The sequence below is a fragment of the Scaptodrosophila lebanonensis genome, unplaced genomic scaffold, assembly GCF_003285725.1.
Source record: "Scaptodrosophila lebanonensis strain 11010-0011.00,11010-0021.00 unplaced genomic scaffold, SlebRS2 tig00000024-arrow-pilon, whole genome shotgun sequence".
NCBI classification, from domain to species: domain Eukaryota; kingdom Metazoa; phylum Arthropoda; class Insecta; order Diptera; family Drosophilidae; genus Scaptodrosophila; species Scaptodrosophila lebanonensis.
Window position 1 is genome coordinate 12,653,669 of NW_022060538.1, and position 18,714 is coordinate 12,672,382.

The 18,714-nt window shown below is 44.4% G+C and overlaps 2 protein-coding genes across 3 annotated transcripts in view; one reads left to right on the top strand and one right to left on the bottom strand.

Annotated features, from left to right (window-relative positions):
* LOC115621672 overlaps positions 1-5,951 on the top strand; it is a 111,685-nt gene extending 105,734 nt beyond the window's left edge. The window contains exons 7-12 of the mRNA XM_030515383.1: positions 1,125-1,265; positions 1,320-1,792; positions 1,875-3,089; positions 3,683-4,452; positions 4,518-4,940; positions 4,993-5,951. Coding sequence (XP_030371243.1) covers positions 1,125-1,265; positions 1,320-1,792; positions 1,875-3,089; positions 3,683-4,452; positions 4,518-4,940; positions 4,993-5,688 — 3,718 coding nt within the window. The 3' untranslated portion in view covers positions 5,689-5,951. The remainder of the gene's footprint in view (positions 1-1,124; positions 1,266-1,319; positions 1,793-1,874; positions 3,090-3,682; positions 4,453-4,517; positions 4,941-4,992) is intronic.
* Positions 5,952-7,117: 1,166 nt separating this feature from the next.
* Positions 7,118-18,690, bottom strand: LOC115621653 (serine-rich adhesin for platelets). Of its 2 annotated transcripts, none has more exons than XM_030515356.1 (6): positions 17,515-18,690; positions 14,143-15,296; positions 10,510-13,617; positions 10,321-10,448; positions 8,982-10,261; positions 7,118-8,468 (listed from the first exon to the last, which is right to left on the bottom strand). In XM_030515356.1, the coding sequence occupies exons 2-6, from the start codon at positions 15,106-15,108 to the stop codon at positions 7,687-7,689; spliced, it is 6,264 nt and encodes a 2,087-aa protein (XP_030371216.1). In that variant the 5' UTR covers positions 15,109-15,296; positions 17,515-18,690; the 3' UTR covers positions 7,118-7,686. The 2 variants fall into 2 exon arrangements, with proteins under 2 accessions (XP_030371216.1, XP_030371217.1); XM_030515357.1 differs by having other exon boundaries at positions 7,118-8,465; positions 17,515-18,688.
* Positions 18,691-18,714: the final 24 nt, after the last annotated feature.

Below are 18,714 nucleotides of genomic sequence, written 5' to 3' on the forward strand. Positions count from 1 at the left end.
TTAAAAGAAAAGAAACCCCAAGAAATAACTATACAATAACATCATCCGACATGTTGGGGGAATTTTATTTGCCATTTGGCCAGCTGTTCTCCGATTCACAGCCATATGTGGTCATAGACATTGTAGATCTAACAAACTAACAAAATAGTAAGCAGAGCAGGAAAATTTTATTCTACTTAACAGCTAATTAGGTATAACAAGAAAGGAATGCTAAAGTCGAGCAGGCTCAACTCTTCGGGAAAAATTAACTAACTTGCTCTTTCTCGAGCGTAGGAGAATCTGGATACCAAGTTTGGTTATTCTAGCTCTTATACTTTCTGAGATCCTTGGGTTCATACAGACAGACGGACAGACAGACAGACAGACATGATCAGGAATATATACACAAAGGGTTTTGTGCGAGTGTACATGTAACACTCAGAAGGAGACGTGGCAGACCCCACAAAGTATATATATTCTTGATCAGCATGACGAGACGAGTCGATCTAGCCCTGTCAGTCTGTCTGTCTGTCCGTATGGACACCTGTATCTCAGAGACTATAAGAGATAGAGACACCAAATTTTGCACAAAGATGCCTTATATGTGTACGCTATACGAGTTTGTTTTATTTTTTCATTTTCCCCCCGCTTCCCCCTATGGGAGTTTTCCCGCCAATATCTGGGAGACTATAAGGCCTAGGGATACCCCTCTCCCCCGCAAATCGTAACTCCCGTAATTCTTGGAATTTCGAACTCACATTTTGCCAAGTTTCACTATGATAGACCGATTTAACAAGAAGTTATAGCCATAAATATATTTGCTGCCCAAGCTATGCCCACAGCTGTCATTGATGCAGATGCTTTGGTCGACTGCAAACATGTTTACACAGACACGAATAGACGCGCATAAACCTACATACACTCACATAGACGCAATTGGTTTGGATATGTTCAATTATAGACCCTTTACGTGAGTTCGAAGAGAGGTAAAATCGATCAAAATTTTTTTTTTTTTAATTTCTATAATTTTTCTAAACATATGTATAGAGTATTTCGATGTCGGGACACCCGACTTTAGCTTTTTTAATTGTTTTTATGATGACTTCTTTGTTTCTAACAATTTGTTGCTGATTTCAACATTATAGCTTCTGTAAGCTACCCGAGTCCCTGGCCTATCTTCCGTACGCCGCCGTCCATTGCTCTCTAAAGCAGCTGATGCCGGGCGATGGCGGTTCGAAGTGGAGTGATCGTGCCAATGCCTTTTTTAAGCAAGTGGTGCAAAGCGAGTAAGTGGAACTTAGACTTTACTTTCTGCGTTTTCTAAGTCTAAATTCTTGCAGCAATCAAGTTTACGTGTCAGTGATACGGCCTGTGAATCCAGAAATGTACGAGGTGGACCTCATCACCTTCAACAATGGTGTCAGCATCTCGATACGTGAGTCTTTTTTATACACAGGCCTGGCGCGCGATTGCTCCATCAGTGGCAAAATGAAGGACTGCGCGCCATCCGTGGCCACCAAACAGATGCCCCTGATGGCACTGAAGCAGCAACGCATTCAGAAATGTGTGCCGCATGTGGGCACCGTCTTCATGGTACAAATACTTCATGTTGTACATCCAAATGAGTTCTACGTCGCTCACTGTAACGATGCGCAGAAGCTTGACACTATGCAGGAATCTCTCTCTCGATTCATGGATGACATGGCATTGGCCCAGCTGGAACAGATCTTTCTCGGAAGCCTTCAGTTGGCATGTGTGGTGCAAAAAGGAGATTCGTGGTATCGCGCATGTATCGAGGAACTCCTGCCCGAGGGTGAGTAGAAATATTGAAAATCAACACCCTACACCAAAATCCCTAAATGTAATCCATAATTTCTGTTCGTTTACCAATTTAGGCTTCGTTATTGTGCGTCTGGTCGATTACGGTAGAAAGCATCAAGTATATTGGGATCAATTGTTTGCCCTGCCCAAGTGCTTCTCCTCCTCCGAGCTAAGCATCCATTGCAGTCTGGCCGATGTGCAGACACTGCCGGAGCACTCCTACCGCTGGACACCGGAGGCGATTGAATGCTTTAAGCTGTACGCATCGAATCCCAATCTGCAGATGGAAGTTGTGGGCTCGCGCGAAGGCGTCAATCTTGTGGCGTTGCATTTTGGACGCGCTGGCAGCGAGAACAACAGCATCGGCGCCCTTCTAGTAAAAAAGGGCCATTGCATCTCCACTGGGCCGAGCAGCGACATGTATGTTGAGCCTAGGAATCAACGTATTCTAATGCCAGAGCTGCACAGATTAATGCACTCATTGAAGAACAGCCCGGATCAGTGTGGATCACGGACACTAGCGCGCCAGAAGTCACCGACGGATAGTGTTGAACGCGTGCCTATTGTGGTGCTATGGGTGGAGCACCCGGGCGAGTTCTATGCCACTTTACCTCACTTCGTAACCTCCATAGAAAATACAATCGACAAGGTACAGGAGCTGGCCAACAAGAGTTACAAGAGCGCCGCAGTAAACCAAAATTGGCAAGTGGGAGAGCATTGCTATGTAAATGCGAAGGCAGGACTTGATTTCGAGACACAGTGGCATCGCGGCGTCATCAAAGAGGCCATCACTCATCCACAGAAGATACTCTACAATGTCCAATTGCGGGATTTGGGACAAACACTGATTGGCATCGAGGGGAGCCAACTTACGGCCATGGATGAGCATAATAATAGCATCTCGAATGCGGCCACGCCTTGCCAATTGCGTGGCATACTGCCGGCTCGCGGTACGAACTGGAGCAGCAGGGCTATTGAATTCTTCAAGGATCAAGTGAAAGCCTTTGACGGACTGTCTGTAACGGGCGGTAGGGATCCCCTAAAAAGCGTGTTAAGCGTAACGCTCTGGGGCTCACACTGCGAAATATCGGGTCCCTTCTCACCCACACGCACCAGATATGTGAGCATTAATGAGTCGATGGTCATATCGGGCTTTGCCATTAAGGACGCAACCATTGTCGCCAACAAAACTAAGGATACTGTGGAGGTGGAAGAGCCTGAGTCCCCAAAAGTGGAAGTCAATCTAGAGGAACTGAAGCAGTACTTTGACTCTGTAGATAAAATAAGCGGTAAGTAGGCGCGACGTCTTGCCTGACTGTTTTAATTAACTCTCGAAAGAGTGAAAAAGCATGTTAAGAGCTGATGAGAGCTAGTTTTCCCTTAATCTGTTATTTGTTCAAAGAGTTAATCAGTATTGGATTACAACTCCAATATTAGGGAAAATACTGGCCAATTGCAGACACTTAATGAATGAGCTTTCATTCGCTGTTTGCTAAGATTCAAGTAATTTGGACAAATCGACCACTCAGTGGGGTAAAAGCTAACCCTAATCATAAGATGACATTCGAAATTTAATATTCTCTACATATGAAATAATGATGTGGTCGAAATCTAGAATTGTTATAGAATTTGTTTACTCCCTCTATAATATTTGCAGGGACATTTAGCTTAAAAAATAAAATATCGTGTTCAAATGATATAAAATTGTATTTGTCACAATGTACACAATTAATGGGAATTAAAATATTCTTCAATTGTCATTCCACAGTAAACAATTTAGCCCCCAAGTGGGAAAAATTTTAGTCAAAAAATATAAAAACCACTACTTAACCTTTTTGAGGATGAAGCACAATCGATTTTGAAAATTCCTCTCTCTTTGCAGCCACAGTTCACGCTAAATGCAAATTTAATGAGCCTTCGGAAACAACAGATTTTGAAGAGAATGAGGATATGCCGTGTTTGGAGCTGCTCGACAATTTTAACCTGGATACAGATACTATTGGCTGCCACAATGCTCCTGCTGCTTGGCTAAAGGAGCGCAGCTTCAAACAGGTTTTGTTCACCGCTCGGGCAACGTATGTTAATCATGATCTGGAGATCTTTCTGACACACGACACCGATCAGCCATTCTTGCGACGCATGCGGAATCTGCTCCAAAAAATATTCAAACCACTGTTTCAGGAGTTTTCAGGAAAGACCTTCACGTATGTCGTTGGCCAACCAGTAGTGGCGATCTATCATCACGATCAGAGTATCTATCGGGCCATTGTGACGAAGAAGAAGTCCAGAACCAAGTACGATGTGTTCTTTTTGGACTATGGCAATGAAGAGGACGTCGAGTCGCACGAACTGCTGCCCTACGCCCCATTCCCAGACCTGCATGCCATGTGCTGGCGCGTAACTCTGGATGGGATCAAGCCCAGAGACAAGAGCTATTCGCTGTTACAAATGGACATTGTACATGGAAAATTAGTAGAGCGTTTGAGCAGCGTGTGTGTGGTGAACAAAAAAGGCCCGAAAGGGTTACCATCTTGTAAGATACGAGTTAATAACATGGACATAGCCAAATTTATGGTCGAAAGCGGTATGTCCATATTCGCGCAGTCGAAAGCCGAACGGCGCTTCGATTCGCCGCCTCGTTTCCCAAAAGAGGTGCGTACATATTTAATATATCTTAAAGCACACTTTTCCAAATAAATACTCTGACCTCTTTTCAGACTGAAAAGGAATACGTGTTGGGCGAGGTGGATCAGAATAATACGACATCTAAGCCGCCGCCGCCGAAAAAGAAATTCGTGCTAGATTTGGAAGAAGTGGGACGTTTGGATTGTGTAGAAGATAGGGACTGTCGTGAGATGGCTGAAGAAATAGCACAACAGAATGCTGGATACTATCTGGTTGATAACGAGCCGGCCTCAGAAAGGGAGGAGGACAATACTGGTGGCCCCCCTGACTATTGGACAGATAGCGATGATATCGATGAAGACGAAGGCATAGAAGACATTGAGCTGCCCCATAATCCAAACGGTGTCGCTTGCGAAAATGTAAACGATTTTGAGCCACATCTACCACATTTCATCCATCCGCAACGTCTCTCCGCTATCCAACAGTTGAAGCAACGTGAAAAACTGTGCCACGAGGTACGTAATTTGATTGAGCTATGCTGTATCTACTATTTCGATCCATTTACAGGAAATGCTAATGAATGCAGACTTCGATCCGATGGAAACATCCACGGAGTTCTCGCACTTTGACGAAGACAGTCGCTTTGCCTCACAGAATCTTCCGGAAGGTGTCCTAAATTTCCACTGCACCATCGACAAAGTGCTGTCCGCTACAGAGCTTCAAATCACGCCAGACCTTTCCGAGCTCAGCAAGCGGAACCTCAAGCTGATTGAGACCATACGCGAGCTGGTGAAAAGTGCACCCCAATTGACTTCTGTAGAGCCTGGTGCCCTATGTCTAGCTCTTTACCCCAAGGATCAGGAATGGTATCGCGCTACCATCAAGGATGTGTGCGAACTCAAGCAGGAGGCCACTGTCTTATACATTGATTTCCACAACAGTTCAATCGTTCGACTTGAACATCTCAAGGAGATGCCCAAACAGCTGTATCAATTTCCTTTGCGTTCCTTTCGCGTCAGGCTACACGGTGTCAAGATGAACACAAAATTTGAGGAAAGGATGGTGCGTCAGGCATTGCTAAATTGTGTTTCCAAATATTCGAAGGTTTATGCACGAGTTCATTATCCTCCGAACTATCATAACACCAACAATGACGATGACGAAGATGCCAAAAGCCTCGAGGTGGATCTGTACAAAAACAAACACAGCGAAAAGCGTTTGTACGAGGATATATTTAATACATCGATGATCCAGCGCAGATAAATACATTTATAATTCATCAATAACGAATAAGCTTCTTTAATTTACAATTTACTTCCAAAATCGATTTCATTGAATGAAATCATATTTTTTTAAGTTTTTTCAAGTCTTTTCTTTTAACGCAACGAAACGTATGAGCATAATGTTTTATTTATTTTTCTTACATCTGAAGATGTATGTATATTTTACGTTTTCTTTACTCACCTTTTGGCATTTCAATAAAAATTCAATTTAATTTCTAATAAAAATACACGAATTAAACAAAATCTCGTAGATGCTACGTCATTTAAACGATGTCCGCGCTAAACGAATTTCTTTCATCTGTTCGTCTCTAAAAAATTGTACGACCGTGTGTCAGAAATGTACGCCTTTCTCTGAGAGACTGCCAGGCGGTCAGAAATCAGCAGCAACTGAAACGCAACCGAACCAACTAGCCGCCGATAAGAGCTACAGTTGTGTGCTTTCTTTGCCAACTACCTCTCGTGAATGGAGGAAGAGAAAGAAACAACAGCTGGGCTGATAAGGGCAGCTGTTGCCGCCTCTCTATTGAGTTATGTACTCGTATTAGTGCCTGCTGCTGGATGCTGTTCGCCGGGTGTCCCGTTAAAGTTTAACGTTGATTTCTTACGGGACAGATGACACTACAATTTTCGCGAATATGTGACATAATTTGAAGTGCTTTGAAGCTTTTCAATCAAATAATTGCTTTTTTTTTAATAAATAAAAATGCCGTTTGATTACTTTTTATAATTATTCATAAATTGCGTTTATTTCATCCACAAAATGATTCTGTGTATTATCTCATTAGTTCTCGTTGAAATTTGTATTGTAAGTTGGAATAATTTTTAATTTTTATATTTCGTTTCATTTCAGTGTTTTTGTTTTTTTGCTTTCATAACTAATTTCATTGTTTATGCTTATGTTGGTTTTTGTTTTATCTTATAATCTAGAAATTTTAACTAATTGCTTCTTAAATTGAAAACATTTAAAAACATTTCTTTGAAATAGCCTAGAGAACTTGCAACTACGATAAATCAAAGATATACTAAACCAAAATTAGTTTATACAATATGACAGTTGTGTTCGTTCGTTCGCTAGCAGAGAGGTTTTTCTTTATATGTTTATACTGCTTTCTTCAAGCTTTATTCCGATGCAATCAATACGCAGTAAAAATGTACTTTATAAATTATATAACAACTTATGGGGGAGACGAAGATTATAAAGTTTTGTTTTGTTTTACTTTTAATAGAATGTGCATAAGGTAAAAGAAGTGTAACTGAAATTGCATAATGATGAAAAAAATACCCCAATTGCAGCTACGTAGCTTAAATTAACTTTTTAACTAGTTTTTATTTTTTCTTGTATGCCTTCTTTTCTGTTACTTCTAAACGTAATGTGTGTATGAACTAAAAATGAGATGTTAATGCTTTGCTTTTATGTACTTACATTTAAAAGTAATTTATGTTTATTGCACTGAACTAGAAGACATATCAATTTACTAAAATTTAAACAAAAATTAAAGCGATTAAAACCAATTTGGAAGTCGCGTTTCAAGCAAACTTTTTTTAGCATTTGTAAAATAAAAGGGGGTGTGGGGGAAGGTGAGTGAGTTCTAGGGATCTGCTAACCACTAAGGGAAATAGTTTCATTTCACATTTAGCTAATTTTTTAAACCACATCGAAAATGTACAACGATTATTAAAATGTTATTGTTTTGATATTTGTTGTTGTTGCTGTTTTCAAGAATTGGCATTCGCATACGTAATCTATATATGAATTGTATATATAGTTGCGTTTGATAAGTAATACTAGTTTGTTAATGCATTTTTTTTGTTTTGTTTGTTTGTTTGTTTAACCACACGGATACGTACACAACATACACACACAGAGACATAGAGAGAGAGAGAAAGAGAAGAGACATGAATAACTACTAGTTAATTGCTGCATTAAACGATTATTAGTATTAGTATATTCATTCATTTCAAATCGATTTCCTCCCCTCTAGACCTCAACAGTGAAGGGATCCCGCGAATGATGTATCTTCAGATGCTTGTTGTGATTCGTCTTGGTGGTGGAGCTCTTGCCACATATGGTGCACTGGAAGGGACGCTCGCCCGTGTGAATGCGTCTATGCTCGATCAAATAGTAGTGGCGATGGAAAGACTTGTCGCATTGATCGCACGTGAACTTCTTGTTGCCGTGATGCTCCCGTCTATGCCGCATATAGTTGTACTTCCGTATGAACTTGCAGCCACAATATTCGCAAGTGTACGGCTTTATTTGCTTATGAGAGTTCATGTGGTTCTTAAAGTCCAGCTCCCTAACAAACGCCTTGGGACAGTAATCACACTTGAAGGGCTTCGCTGTGCGATTCGCGTGCACCCACGAGTGTATCTTAAGATTCCATTTGGTGGAGAAGCTCTTGTTGCAAATCGCGCAATCAAACTGCGGATCTGTTGAATGGGTCGCCATGTGGGCCTTTATCGAAGTTTTGGCAAAGATCTGCTTGCACATGGGACACTCCATGGGCTCGGCATAGTCGAATTTATCCGAGTGGGCGAGACGTATGTGACGACGCAGCGAATTGGCGTGCACAAAGCGATCGCAGCAATGGGGACAGCATTTGGGCTTCACATCGTGCGTCTCCTTGTGCCACAGGAAGCGAGCCTTGCTCGGCAGCACTTCGCCGCAATGGCAGACATACTCCTTTTTCCGCACCATCATCTTGGTATGGCGTTTGCGATGTTGTGTCAAATTGGAATATCGCTTGAACTTCTTGCCTGCTTACGATTAAAAAAAGTAAATTTTTAATAAAATATATTCAGTATTATGAGTAGTAGATTACGTTGAGGAATGAAAGGAAAATAAAAAGAACTCATGTTCGATATTTCTGTTAGTGTCAACTTAAGCCCATTTATTAAAACTTAAAAGATTGTGCTAATATTTTAAAATTTAAACTGTTCCTTAGACTTTGTTTTTGGCGAAAAACGAGTCAGGAATCGCTTCTTGATGAGCTTGACCAACTTCAACAAAAATCGAAGACATTACAACAAAAGGGTCAAAAGTTCCATACCTCCTTCTAACATTTACTCTTAGAGTTCCCCAAACAGAGTCTCATTTAACCTTTCTTGGAGATTACATGTTCCAAAACAGATTCTTAGTCTCACTTACTTCATAGATGCACTTTATTGTTTAGGATGTAGGTTGATCGCCAATTAGTCTGGCAAGTCAGTCAGTCAATCAGTCAGGACTAATTGAAGATAATTTCAGAAAAGAGGCTTCGGTTTAACACTCACCGCATATCTTGCATTTGAGCGGCGTCTGGCCGGTATGCATGCGCATGTGCTCGACGAGGGCACTGCGCACAACAAATTTCTTATCGCAGACATAGCAGCCGAACTCCTTCCATCCCAGATGGCGCTTCAGATGAAGCGAAAAGTTCTTCCAACGATAGAACTTCTTTCCGCAGGTGAAACACTCCGCCGGATGTTCAGTCAAATGGGCATCGTAGAGCTTGACGGAAGGGAAATCGGTGCGACACACGTAGCATAGGAATATAGATTTCTCCATGGCCTTCTGCTCCAGCTCGCTAATGTTACGATCCTGGCCCAGCTTGGATTCATTGTAGGCGATGAGCATGCGATAGAGTGCCGCCAATTTGGCAGCTGGCGTTGTCATGGCCAGTGGCTGTATATGTGGTGCTTGATCCAATTCAGATAGGACGACATCATTTGGTTTGATATCGGCAGCGCTGGGTTCTACCAATAGACCACCCTCCTCCACATCGGGGAGTTCCATTTTAGCATGCATTGGTTCCAGTGTGGTGTTGAGGGTGTCGCGTCGCGAGGGCATCAACTTCTGATCCGCTCCATGCTCCTGCTTAATCTTGACAATACCATCCTTCGAGTCCTCAACTAAACTTTCGCCAGCGGCGGTGGCAGCAGCTGCTGCCGCTGCGTCCACGGCATTCTGGTCGTTGCTGCTCCCCGACCCATGGGCTAGCAATTGCGGTGGAAAGAGTTGCGCAGCCACCGTCGAGCTGGCGGCCATGCTGGAACTGAGGAGTGCCGCCTGAGTGCAAATTAGTCGTCGATTCTGGCGTACATAGTTGTGCTCGCTAATCATGTGCGCGTTTCGCTCCTTCAGCTTCTCGAAGATGTTCTCGCAGTGAGGGCATTTATAAATCTTGCGTCGCGGCGGTCGCGTCACAGATGGGGCAGCTGTTGGTACTGCTACGGCCGCTGCCGTCGCTGGCAAAATGCTGCCGGCGGTGGCGGCAGCTGCTGCAGCAGCGGCCTTCGATGTCGATGCTATTGGTGGACCGGCCAGCAAAGCCGACGATGACGATGTGGTGGGGTGTGCATCCAGCAGATACGCATGCTCTGCGTAGCCACTGTTGCTGCTGCTCGCTATAGAGGTGGCGGCAGCAACAGCTGAGCTGGGCTTGCGCTTACCCTTTTTGGCATGGGTGGAGGTTGCGCCGTGCTGTTCTTGCTGCTGCTGCTCCTGTTGCGAAGGAAACATGTAGTCGGCCACCGAATTGTTGGCCACATCGACAGGTAGGCGGAAATCGAAGCTAATAATAAATGGAAAAACAAAATAGTGAAAGTTAAGGCGTGAGTATTCTAGACTAACCGCTTGCCCTCGCGCTGCTGTGAACTTAGATCCTGGGCCGGATAGTAATCCTGGCGCCAGTCCGGCATTTGATTGTACACGCCCGAAAATTGGTTTCTAAAGAAACGGGTTGATATGTCGCCATACATCTGCAACATAAATAGGGGAATAGTGATTGACTGGCAGCTTTGGAAATATTATCTTACTTACCGACTGACTCCAAGAGTTCTCAATATCGCAATTGCTCTCCTGCTCCGAAATCTCACCCTTGGCGGGCATCTTCTCGTCGGTGCGTATGTTAAGTCCACCCACCAAACTGCTCTCGGTGGCAGCGGCCGCAAATGATGAAGATGTGGTCGAAGCCGATGCTGAGGCCGAAGGTAATTGATGCTGTGAATTGTTGCTACTGCCACTCAACTGCTCTCGCTTGCAGGCATCCAAATCCAAGTACTTGGCATCGCTGGCGTCGCTGTCTACGGCCACGCTGCAGCAGTCGACGGCGGCCAAGGCGGCATTAAAGTTGGTGGGCTGTGGGCCGCCGGCGTCATGCGATGGCGTTGCCTGTTGATACCAGGAGGAGACGCCGATATGCTGTGGTTGCTGCTGCTGCTGGTGGTCTGGTTCTCGCGCTGCTTTAGCCACACGGAATGTGGCATTCATAGAATCATGATCAATGAGAGCTGAGGCGGCGGAGGAGGAGGAACTGGCAGAACTGGAGGCCAAGGTTGCTGCGTTAGTCGCCTCACTGGGTGGTAAAGCGGTCTGTGTCTGGTGCTGGAAGCCAAACTGCGTAAAGTTGCTGCCAGCAGCGCTGCCACTGACTCCCCCAGCAACAGCATTGGACTGATACAGAAAATTGAAGTCGTTGAAGGAGGGGTTGGTGGTGCCGGCATTGTGCGCCGATTGCTGTGGATTGGATTGCTGTTGTTGTTGCTGATGCTGCTGCTGCGGATTAGTAGGCAGTGGCGTAGAGGTGTAGGAAGACGACGAGGATATCACAATTTCATCCGCATCCAAATTATTATCGGGCAGTATATACTCCTCGGATATTGGTGTATGGCTGGATGTGGTGCTGCCGTCGCCTTTTACTTCTGCAGTGGCACCGTTCGTTGAAAACACAGAACCCGCTGACGGAAAACTAGCATTGACAACGAAAGTGGTGCTGCTGCCACCACTGACCAGTGGCTGCTTCGAGTTAGCGAACTCTAGTAGGACGCGTGCATCATCATCATTGACCGAAGTGTGTTTGCGTGAAGACGACTGTAGTGGATATTGATAGCTGGTCGTAAGATGCTTCTCCAGTATGCTGCCGCTACCGACTCCACCACTGGATGTGGTTGCTATTGGTTCGCCGTTCTCGCTCTTGATGTGCACTACTTCAGTGGATCCTGCTCCCTGTGCCATATATTGTGAGTTAGAGGTGCTTGCTAAGGTTTCTGTGCTGTGGCTGGTCCTGCTGTTGTTGTTGTTGTTGTTGGTGGAATTGTCAGTCTTTTTGTTTGTTTTGTTGGTGGCTCCGGCCGTTGTTGTGGTTGCGCTCGCCTTTGGTTTGATGACTAATTTCTTAGGTCCACGTTGCTGCGGTGGCGCACTAAATCGCTGCGGTGGCATCAACGCCGTCTGCTCGACTTCCACTTTCATGAACGGCTCCTCGAGCTGTGCCTGTGGGGGGGCACTCGTAGTGCTTGCCATGCGTATAACACTGGTAGTGGCATGGCTGCTGCTGCTGCTGCTAGCAACGCTTTGACCTTGCAGATGTAGTTGCTCCTCCAGGTTGGGCTTCTGCTCCTTTTGCTCAATTTCCTCGTCTTCGTGCATCTGCTGGTGCCCTGATTGCTGCGTTTCAGTCTCGTTGATGGAGCGCGTCATTTGCTCACTATCATACTCATCCAGTGGCTCCTCCTTCTCTACTTTAACTAGTGGTATGGGCGCTATAGCGGCGAACGGCCGTGTCGTGCCTATACGACTGGAGGCCACAATGTTGCCCACCAAATCCAAATACTCGTTCATATTCAGCGGCACATCGCTCAGCACAGTAATGCGATTCTTTTTCGACTTGGTGGTTGTGGTGGTGGCGGTGCTCGTGCTGCTCCCATTGTTGGAGTTGGCATCGCTGTTACTGGCTGAACTAGCGGCATCGGTGGCGTTGGCACTGGTCGATGGTGCCACACACAATGGTGTTGGAGCACCACAAGATGTTGCCGGCGTCTTTTGCTCCAACTCTTCACTCTCATCGCTGCTGCTCACACTCATACATTCTTCATCATCTGCTGTTAAGGACTTTGGGCCCGGACGCCTTACTGTTTTACTGCTTCGCCTTGATTTACTTGACTTGGTCTTAGATCGCTTTTTAGTTGTTGTTGCTGTTGAAGTTGTGACGCACGAGACGCAACTGCGACTATCGCCAGCTCCATGTTCCACCTGCTCTGCGGCCTGCTCCTCATCAGCATGCTCCTCCTGATGGTGGTGGTGCTGCTGATGGCTCTCTCCCTCGTCTTCTTCAGTATCAGCAGCATCGTTTTCATCGTCATCGTCATCATCGTCGTCGTCCTCATCGTGTATGTGCAGCACACTTGGCGGCGATTGATAAATGCGTTCAATGACCGAGAACTCGCCATCTTCTTTCTCCACGCACTCAACAATGTGCTTGGGTGTCTCCTGCACTATAAAGTCACCATTGTCCCGTTCCAGGTAGTGGGCCACCGGTGATTCTGCATAGCGCAGCACAGAGGAGGAAGGCGAAGCGCTGGCGGCAACAGCTGCGGCTGTCAACAATGCCCCAAATGGCGAATTGCTTTGACGCGCGCGCGCTGGAGAGGATTGGCAGCCGCTGCCGCTTGGCTTGGACTGCGATGACGTTGGCAACAGCGAGGCATAAGTAGATTGTATTGTAAGTGGTTGGGATTGATGTGAATGTTGCTGCTGATGATGCTGTTGCTGCGATTGCTGTTGGTGTTGCTGAGCTGGCTGATGTTGCAGTCTTGAAGACGAAGAGGAGGCGCTGGATGAGCTGCCTGAGGGCTCGCCAATATATTTAAGTGCCAGGGGCAAGACGCCACTTGCAAGCGTCGTCTGCGGAGGCGGTGGTGGGGGATTCAAGAAAATTTCCGTATTCTTGCTGCTATGCTTGGACGTCGTGGCGGTTGTCATCGGTGGTGCAATTTGGTGAATTGTTATTTGCTGGTGTTGTTGTTGTTGCTGATGTTGCTGCTTATTTTGGTTGTGCTGAGATCGAATTTGACTGATGGCGGCGCCATATGCGGGCGGTGGCTTCTGATGCTGTGTCGATTGTGACGTCCCCGTCTGCTGAGCAAAGAGCTGAGAAAAAACATGAAAAAAAAAAACAATTAAAAAGTGAGCAACAAATAGTGAAATGATTCCATACATTCAATACTATGGATGGTTATGACCCGCTTCCATCGTCAATTGTGTTTGAAAATTAATAATTAAAACCGTGTTAAATCAAAACAGTGGAAAAACAGACTTAAGTGTATTTGAATTGTTTAAAAATCTGTCCATTTCTTTTTGATTTTCAGATAAAAAGTGTGTGCCGTTACATTCTTGGACAGAGGCTTAGCATATCATAATTGAGAAAGAAATATGGCGAATATATTTCCGTCCTCCAAAGGAGATTGATATGCCACTTCACAGCATTTCAAAACACATTTTTCTTGTGTTATAGAACGGGAATTGCCAGCTGCGTTATTTCCTTAAACCGGTATACGTTCAGTTGAGCAAAGCATGGAATCATTTCGAAACATTTTTAACTGTTTGATGTTCTTAATACCATAGGACCAGTCATGGGTACTGTTTGTAATGTGTTTAATCGGAACTTGGACTTACCTGCAGTGGCGGTGGCGGCGGTAACGAATTGGCATAGGCATATTTCAGACTTGGCTGATGTGGATAGTGCGACTGCTGGGCTGCGAGGACAGCTGCTGGCTGACTATGCGCGTGGCGCTGCGGTAAGTAGTGGTGGTGCTGTGGCTGTTGTGTTTGTTGCTGCTGTCCAACGCCACTGTATGCTACTGTGGCGGCGGCAACGCTACCGCGCAGGGTATGCTGGAATGCATGAAGCGGTTGCGTCGGCGACACCGTTTGCTGGGACTGCTCAAAGCGATAGTCGGAGGCAAGAGCTTGCTGATAGGCGACGGCTGCAGCGGCGACGGTGTTTGTGGTGGGTGTGGCTGCCAGCGGATCAGGGACAGCGGTTGCCCCCTCATACTTCAGCTTGATCGGTGGATTGTTCAATTTGTTGTTGCTATTATTGCTAAGCGCTGTGGCTGATGTGTAGGATGAGGGTGAGGAGGAGGTGGAGGAGGGCGTGCTAGAGGAGCAGGCAGAGGATAGTGGCGGTGGTAGACAGCTCAAGCTTGGGGCGCCAGTTTTGGACATCAATGCTTTCGTTGTTGTTGTGGTTGTTGCTGCCCCTGCTGCTGACATGCCAGTTGTTCCAGCAACAGTTGTCGCTGTCTTGGCAACGCCAGCGCTGCCCATGCTCACAGCTGGTTTCACATCGGCGCTAGCGTCAGCTTCGTCCATATCTGTCGCAGCTCCAAACACAGCTGCCCTCAAAGCAATGCTCAGAGCAGAATTTTTTCCTGTTGCCCCAGCCGCCGATGTTGTTGCTGGGGCTGCTGATGCTGTTGTTGCTGCTGGTGCTGGCGGTACAGCCGGTGGTGCCGTGATTGTCATCTGAACAAGCGCCTTTATCACCTGCTCTTTGGGATGAGTCTCCAGATGATCGGAGAGATTCATGCCCGCATGCAAGTAGAGCGTACAGACGGGACATTGTACGCTGTCGACCATTTTGATGGCTTGAATCCAACGATGGGGTTAACGATGTGGTGAGAAAACTAATCCTCTCTGGCTGTAATACTCCACTGTTCGTTGCAAATTTCCACAACTATCATAGGTTCTAGAGTCATAAAACTGAATGTTTCGCTTGTGTTGCGGCCATCTTGCTCCTTAGCCAGCGGCACCGAAATCGAACGCTTCTAATTAAGAAAGGGGAAAAAAAAACAAAGTGTAAACGTTAATAAAAATACGCCATGATGAAACTCGAGAGTCTTCAGTATTGATAAATTAAGGTAAGTTGATATGCAGCCATAATAATAATAAAGACAATAAAGAAATAAGAATAAATGCAGATATATAAGCGACGTATGCCATGCAAAGAATGCGCGGATCGTTTACTAATCGGCGCCGACAACACCACCACCCAGAACTTCACTCAACTTCATGGTCGTTTAATCTATGGAAACGTGAATATTTCTTGCTTTGCAGAGCTTTTCACACTATTCGAGATGCGATGGGCCACACATGCAAATGTGGATAAAGGAGAGGATAAAGAGGAGAAAAAATGTTTGATAGGATAGAGAAAACAGAAAGCATCAGAATACAATCAGAAAGGAATAGGTTGGCTTATTATCAGCCGAAGCTAATATACTCTCTAATATTCCATCGAAGTAAAAGGATGCAAAAAAAGACGGTTTATCTCGGAATTAAAATGGTTTTTGGTTTTTTAAATGCGTTTGTACAAATTTAAAAAACAAAACTTCTGCCAGGCTTTCCTTAAGTAACTTTAAAAATCATAGAACAATTAATAGTTTATAGAGTAATTCATGTATTAATGTCTTTGATGCCAAAGTAAATGCCAGCTGATCAAATACATAAAAGAAAATGCGTTGTCAGCAAAATTTTCTGTATATTACACTCAGGTTCAACCACATAAAAATAAATAATGAAATTGGTTACACATGGCTTCCTACGTGGTACATACATAAATACATATATTCTAGATGCATAGGAACCCATGCAAGCCGAACAAAGCAAAGTTTGACATAAGTATTATAGTAGATCAAAATAAATTGTATATTGAATAAACATATAGAAACTGCAAATTTGTTCTTTTTTGTATACTATAAATACATCTAGTAAGTTTAAAGGTTTTCTCCTAAAAACCACACTGTTCAGTTATTTATACATAAATATTTATTTATGTACTTCGTAACAAAACAAAAATATACATGTACATTATTATTCCCAACTTATACATTAGTTTCAAAAATAAAATAAAAGTTTTAGAACTTATATTGTTTAATAACTCAAACGCTACTTCTAAGTATTAAGCATATGTACATATGTATGTAATATATATATTTAAAAAAAACACGCATACATATGTATCTATATTTATTTGAGACGTGGCGACAACAACTGTAAAACGCATAAGCTCTTCCAGAACAGGTAAAATCGGCCAGAAACCTACATACGTACAAGCAAGCAAACAAACAAACATAAGTGCACACACAATAAACATTAATACGTGTGTGTAAAGGGCATGGACATCGACATTGGCATCGGCACAGGCGCATGCAAAGGTATTGGGAGAAGCGGTGGGCAAAGCTTTAATGTTTCAGTGCTACGCAGTGCTGTGGTTGCTGCCGGTCCGAAACGGTGGCTGCTGTAGGGAAGAGCATAAAGTGGAAGTGGAATGGAATGCCAAGTTGCTAGCAACTTTTTGGAACAGCTTTTTGTGCAAGAGAAGGAGGAGACATCGGCATCGGTAACAGCAGCAGGAGCATTCACACGACGATACAGGCAACGGCAACGACCCTGCGTCGGCGTCGGCGACGGCTATGGCGACGACGATGACGAGTTGTTGCTGCTGTTGTCATTATTGTTGTTTTCGTTGTTGTTTAGCTGGCAATGACGTTGAAATGGGGAACTTTTGCTTTTTCACACAAAAACGGACACGCACAAATTTGTTTGTATGTATGACCAGTTTCTGCAACTGGCGCAGGAAATATGGTTACACAGAATTCAACTTGAAACAAACAAAAAAAAAAACGGAAGGGATGTCTGCCCACACAGCTGGTCATGAAATAATAGTGATTAAGCCGAAAATCAATTATCGTCCGCCCATACACCAAAAAACACACTGGCTGTAAAAAGTTCGCCATAAACTTGAAATTAAAATTGCGGCAGCGTGTTACTATTGATTTTTCCTTGAACTAAAACAGCGACAAAAAAAAAAAAGGTTATACAGAAGCACCAGCAGAAGCCGCAAATACCGCAGTGCGGGCGTATTTATGTGGGCCCTCATGCATACTCATAATAAGTCATGAATAAATGCATTTCAAATTAATTAAACCACGTTAACGTAAACCCCTACTACTATGGATGGTCGCAGTCGCAGCTGCTCCTTCTTACCTTTATTGGTTGCTTGGCTGGCTAGTTTGCAGGCTGAGCGAACTAGCAACAAACTGTTGTTGTTGTTGCTGCTGTTAGGTTCGATCTTCCAGAGAGCAGACGCTCTTGTTATGTTTGTTGTTTCTACTACTGCTGCTTTTGTTGCTCGCCCTTTTTGCTTTGATTTTCCACACACACACGCATATATATTACGCTGCAGTCGTCGTTACCGTCACTGCCGGCGTCACTGCTTTTTACACAACACGCGCACTCACACAGAAGTATGAACGAACGAACAATAAGTAGACACAGTTTTAGTGTATTTCCGCTTTTTTCAATTTTTGCTGCCGTACACTTGTATTTAATTGATTTCACTCAAGGAGAGTCCGTACACACGCACACACACACAGATACACACTGGCATACACAGCGAGAAAATTTTTAATGAGCGCTAATTTCATGTGTGTGTATTTATGTATGCACTTGTTCGTACTCCTTTGGCTGCTGCTGCTATTTGCTATTGCTGTTGTCTCTGCTCTTCCTCCTATTGCGTTCAATGAGAAAACAGCACGGATGCCGTTATGGTATCGATCGTTCCTCGCGTATATGTGTGGAGGTGGAAGTTGAATTTTCACTGGCAGTGACAGTGGGTAGCCGAATCTATAAATCCTTGAGCTATTGTTTTGCACCTGCAGGTTTTCAACAATTGGGAGACTCCTTAATGACGCTGTTCCCGTTCCCGTCGTCGTTGTTGTTGTCTCCCCCGTTCAATGACACAGAAATCTTTCTTCTCGCCGTCTGCTTTGTACGCTCCTTCTCCAATATACAACTGAGCTTTTATATATGCTGCGAATGCGAGGCCATTGCTGCGTTTATCTCCATGTGTGTATGTGCATGTGTGTGCCTCAGCTACACACAAAGTAAAATTTTCAACCACGTTTTTCATGCACTTAATGTTTACTTGTCCATACGCATTTATTAGAAATCAATGTACGCCTTCTTTAGCTACAGTTTGATTATAATTTTGTCGATTTTTGTGTAAATTTCACTATCAAATAGAAGCAATTTCGTCTTCACCTTGCGGACAAAATGAATTACAACACCAGGCGTCGAGTGCTGCAGCGTTTTTAACACTAGACTTCAGCACTCGGTACAACCCTGTCTCTGCACACACTCGACTACCAATTGTTATCGATATAACATATGCCAACAGCGGAGAAG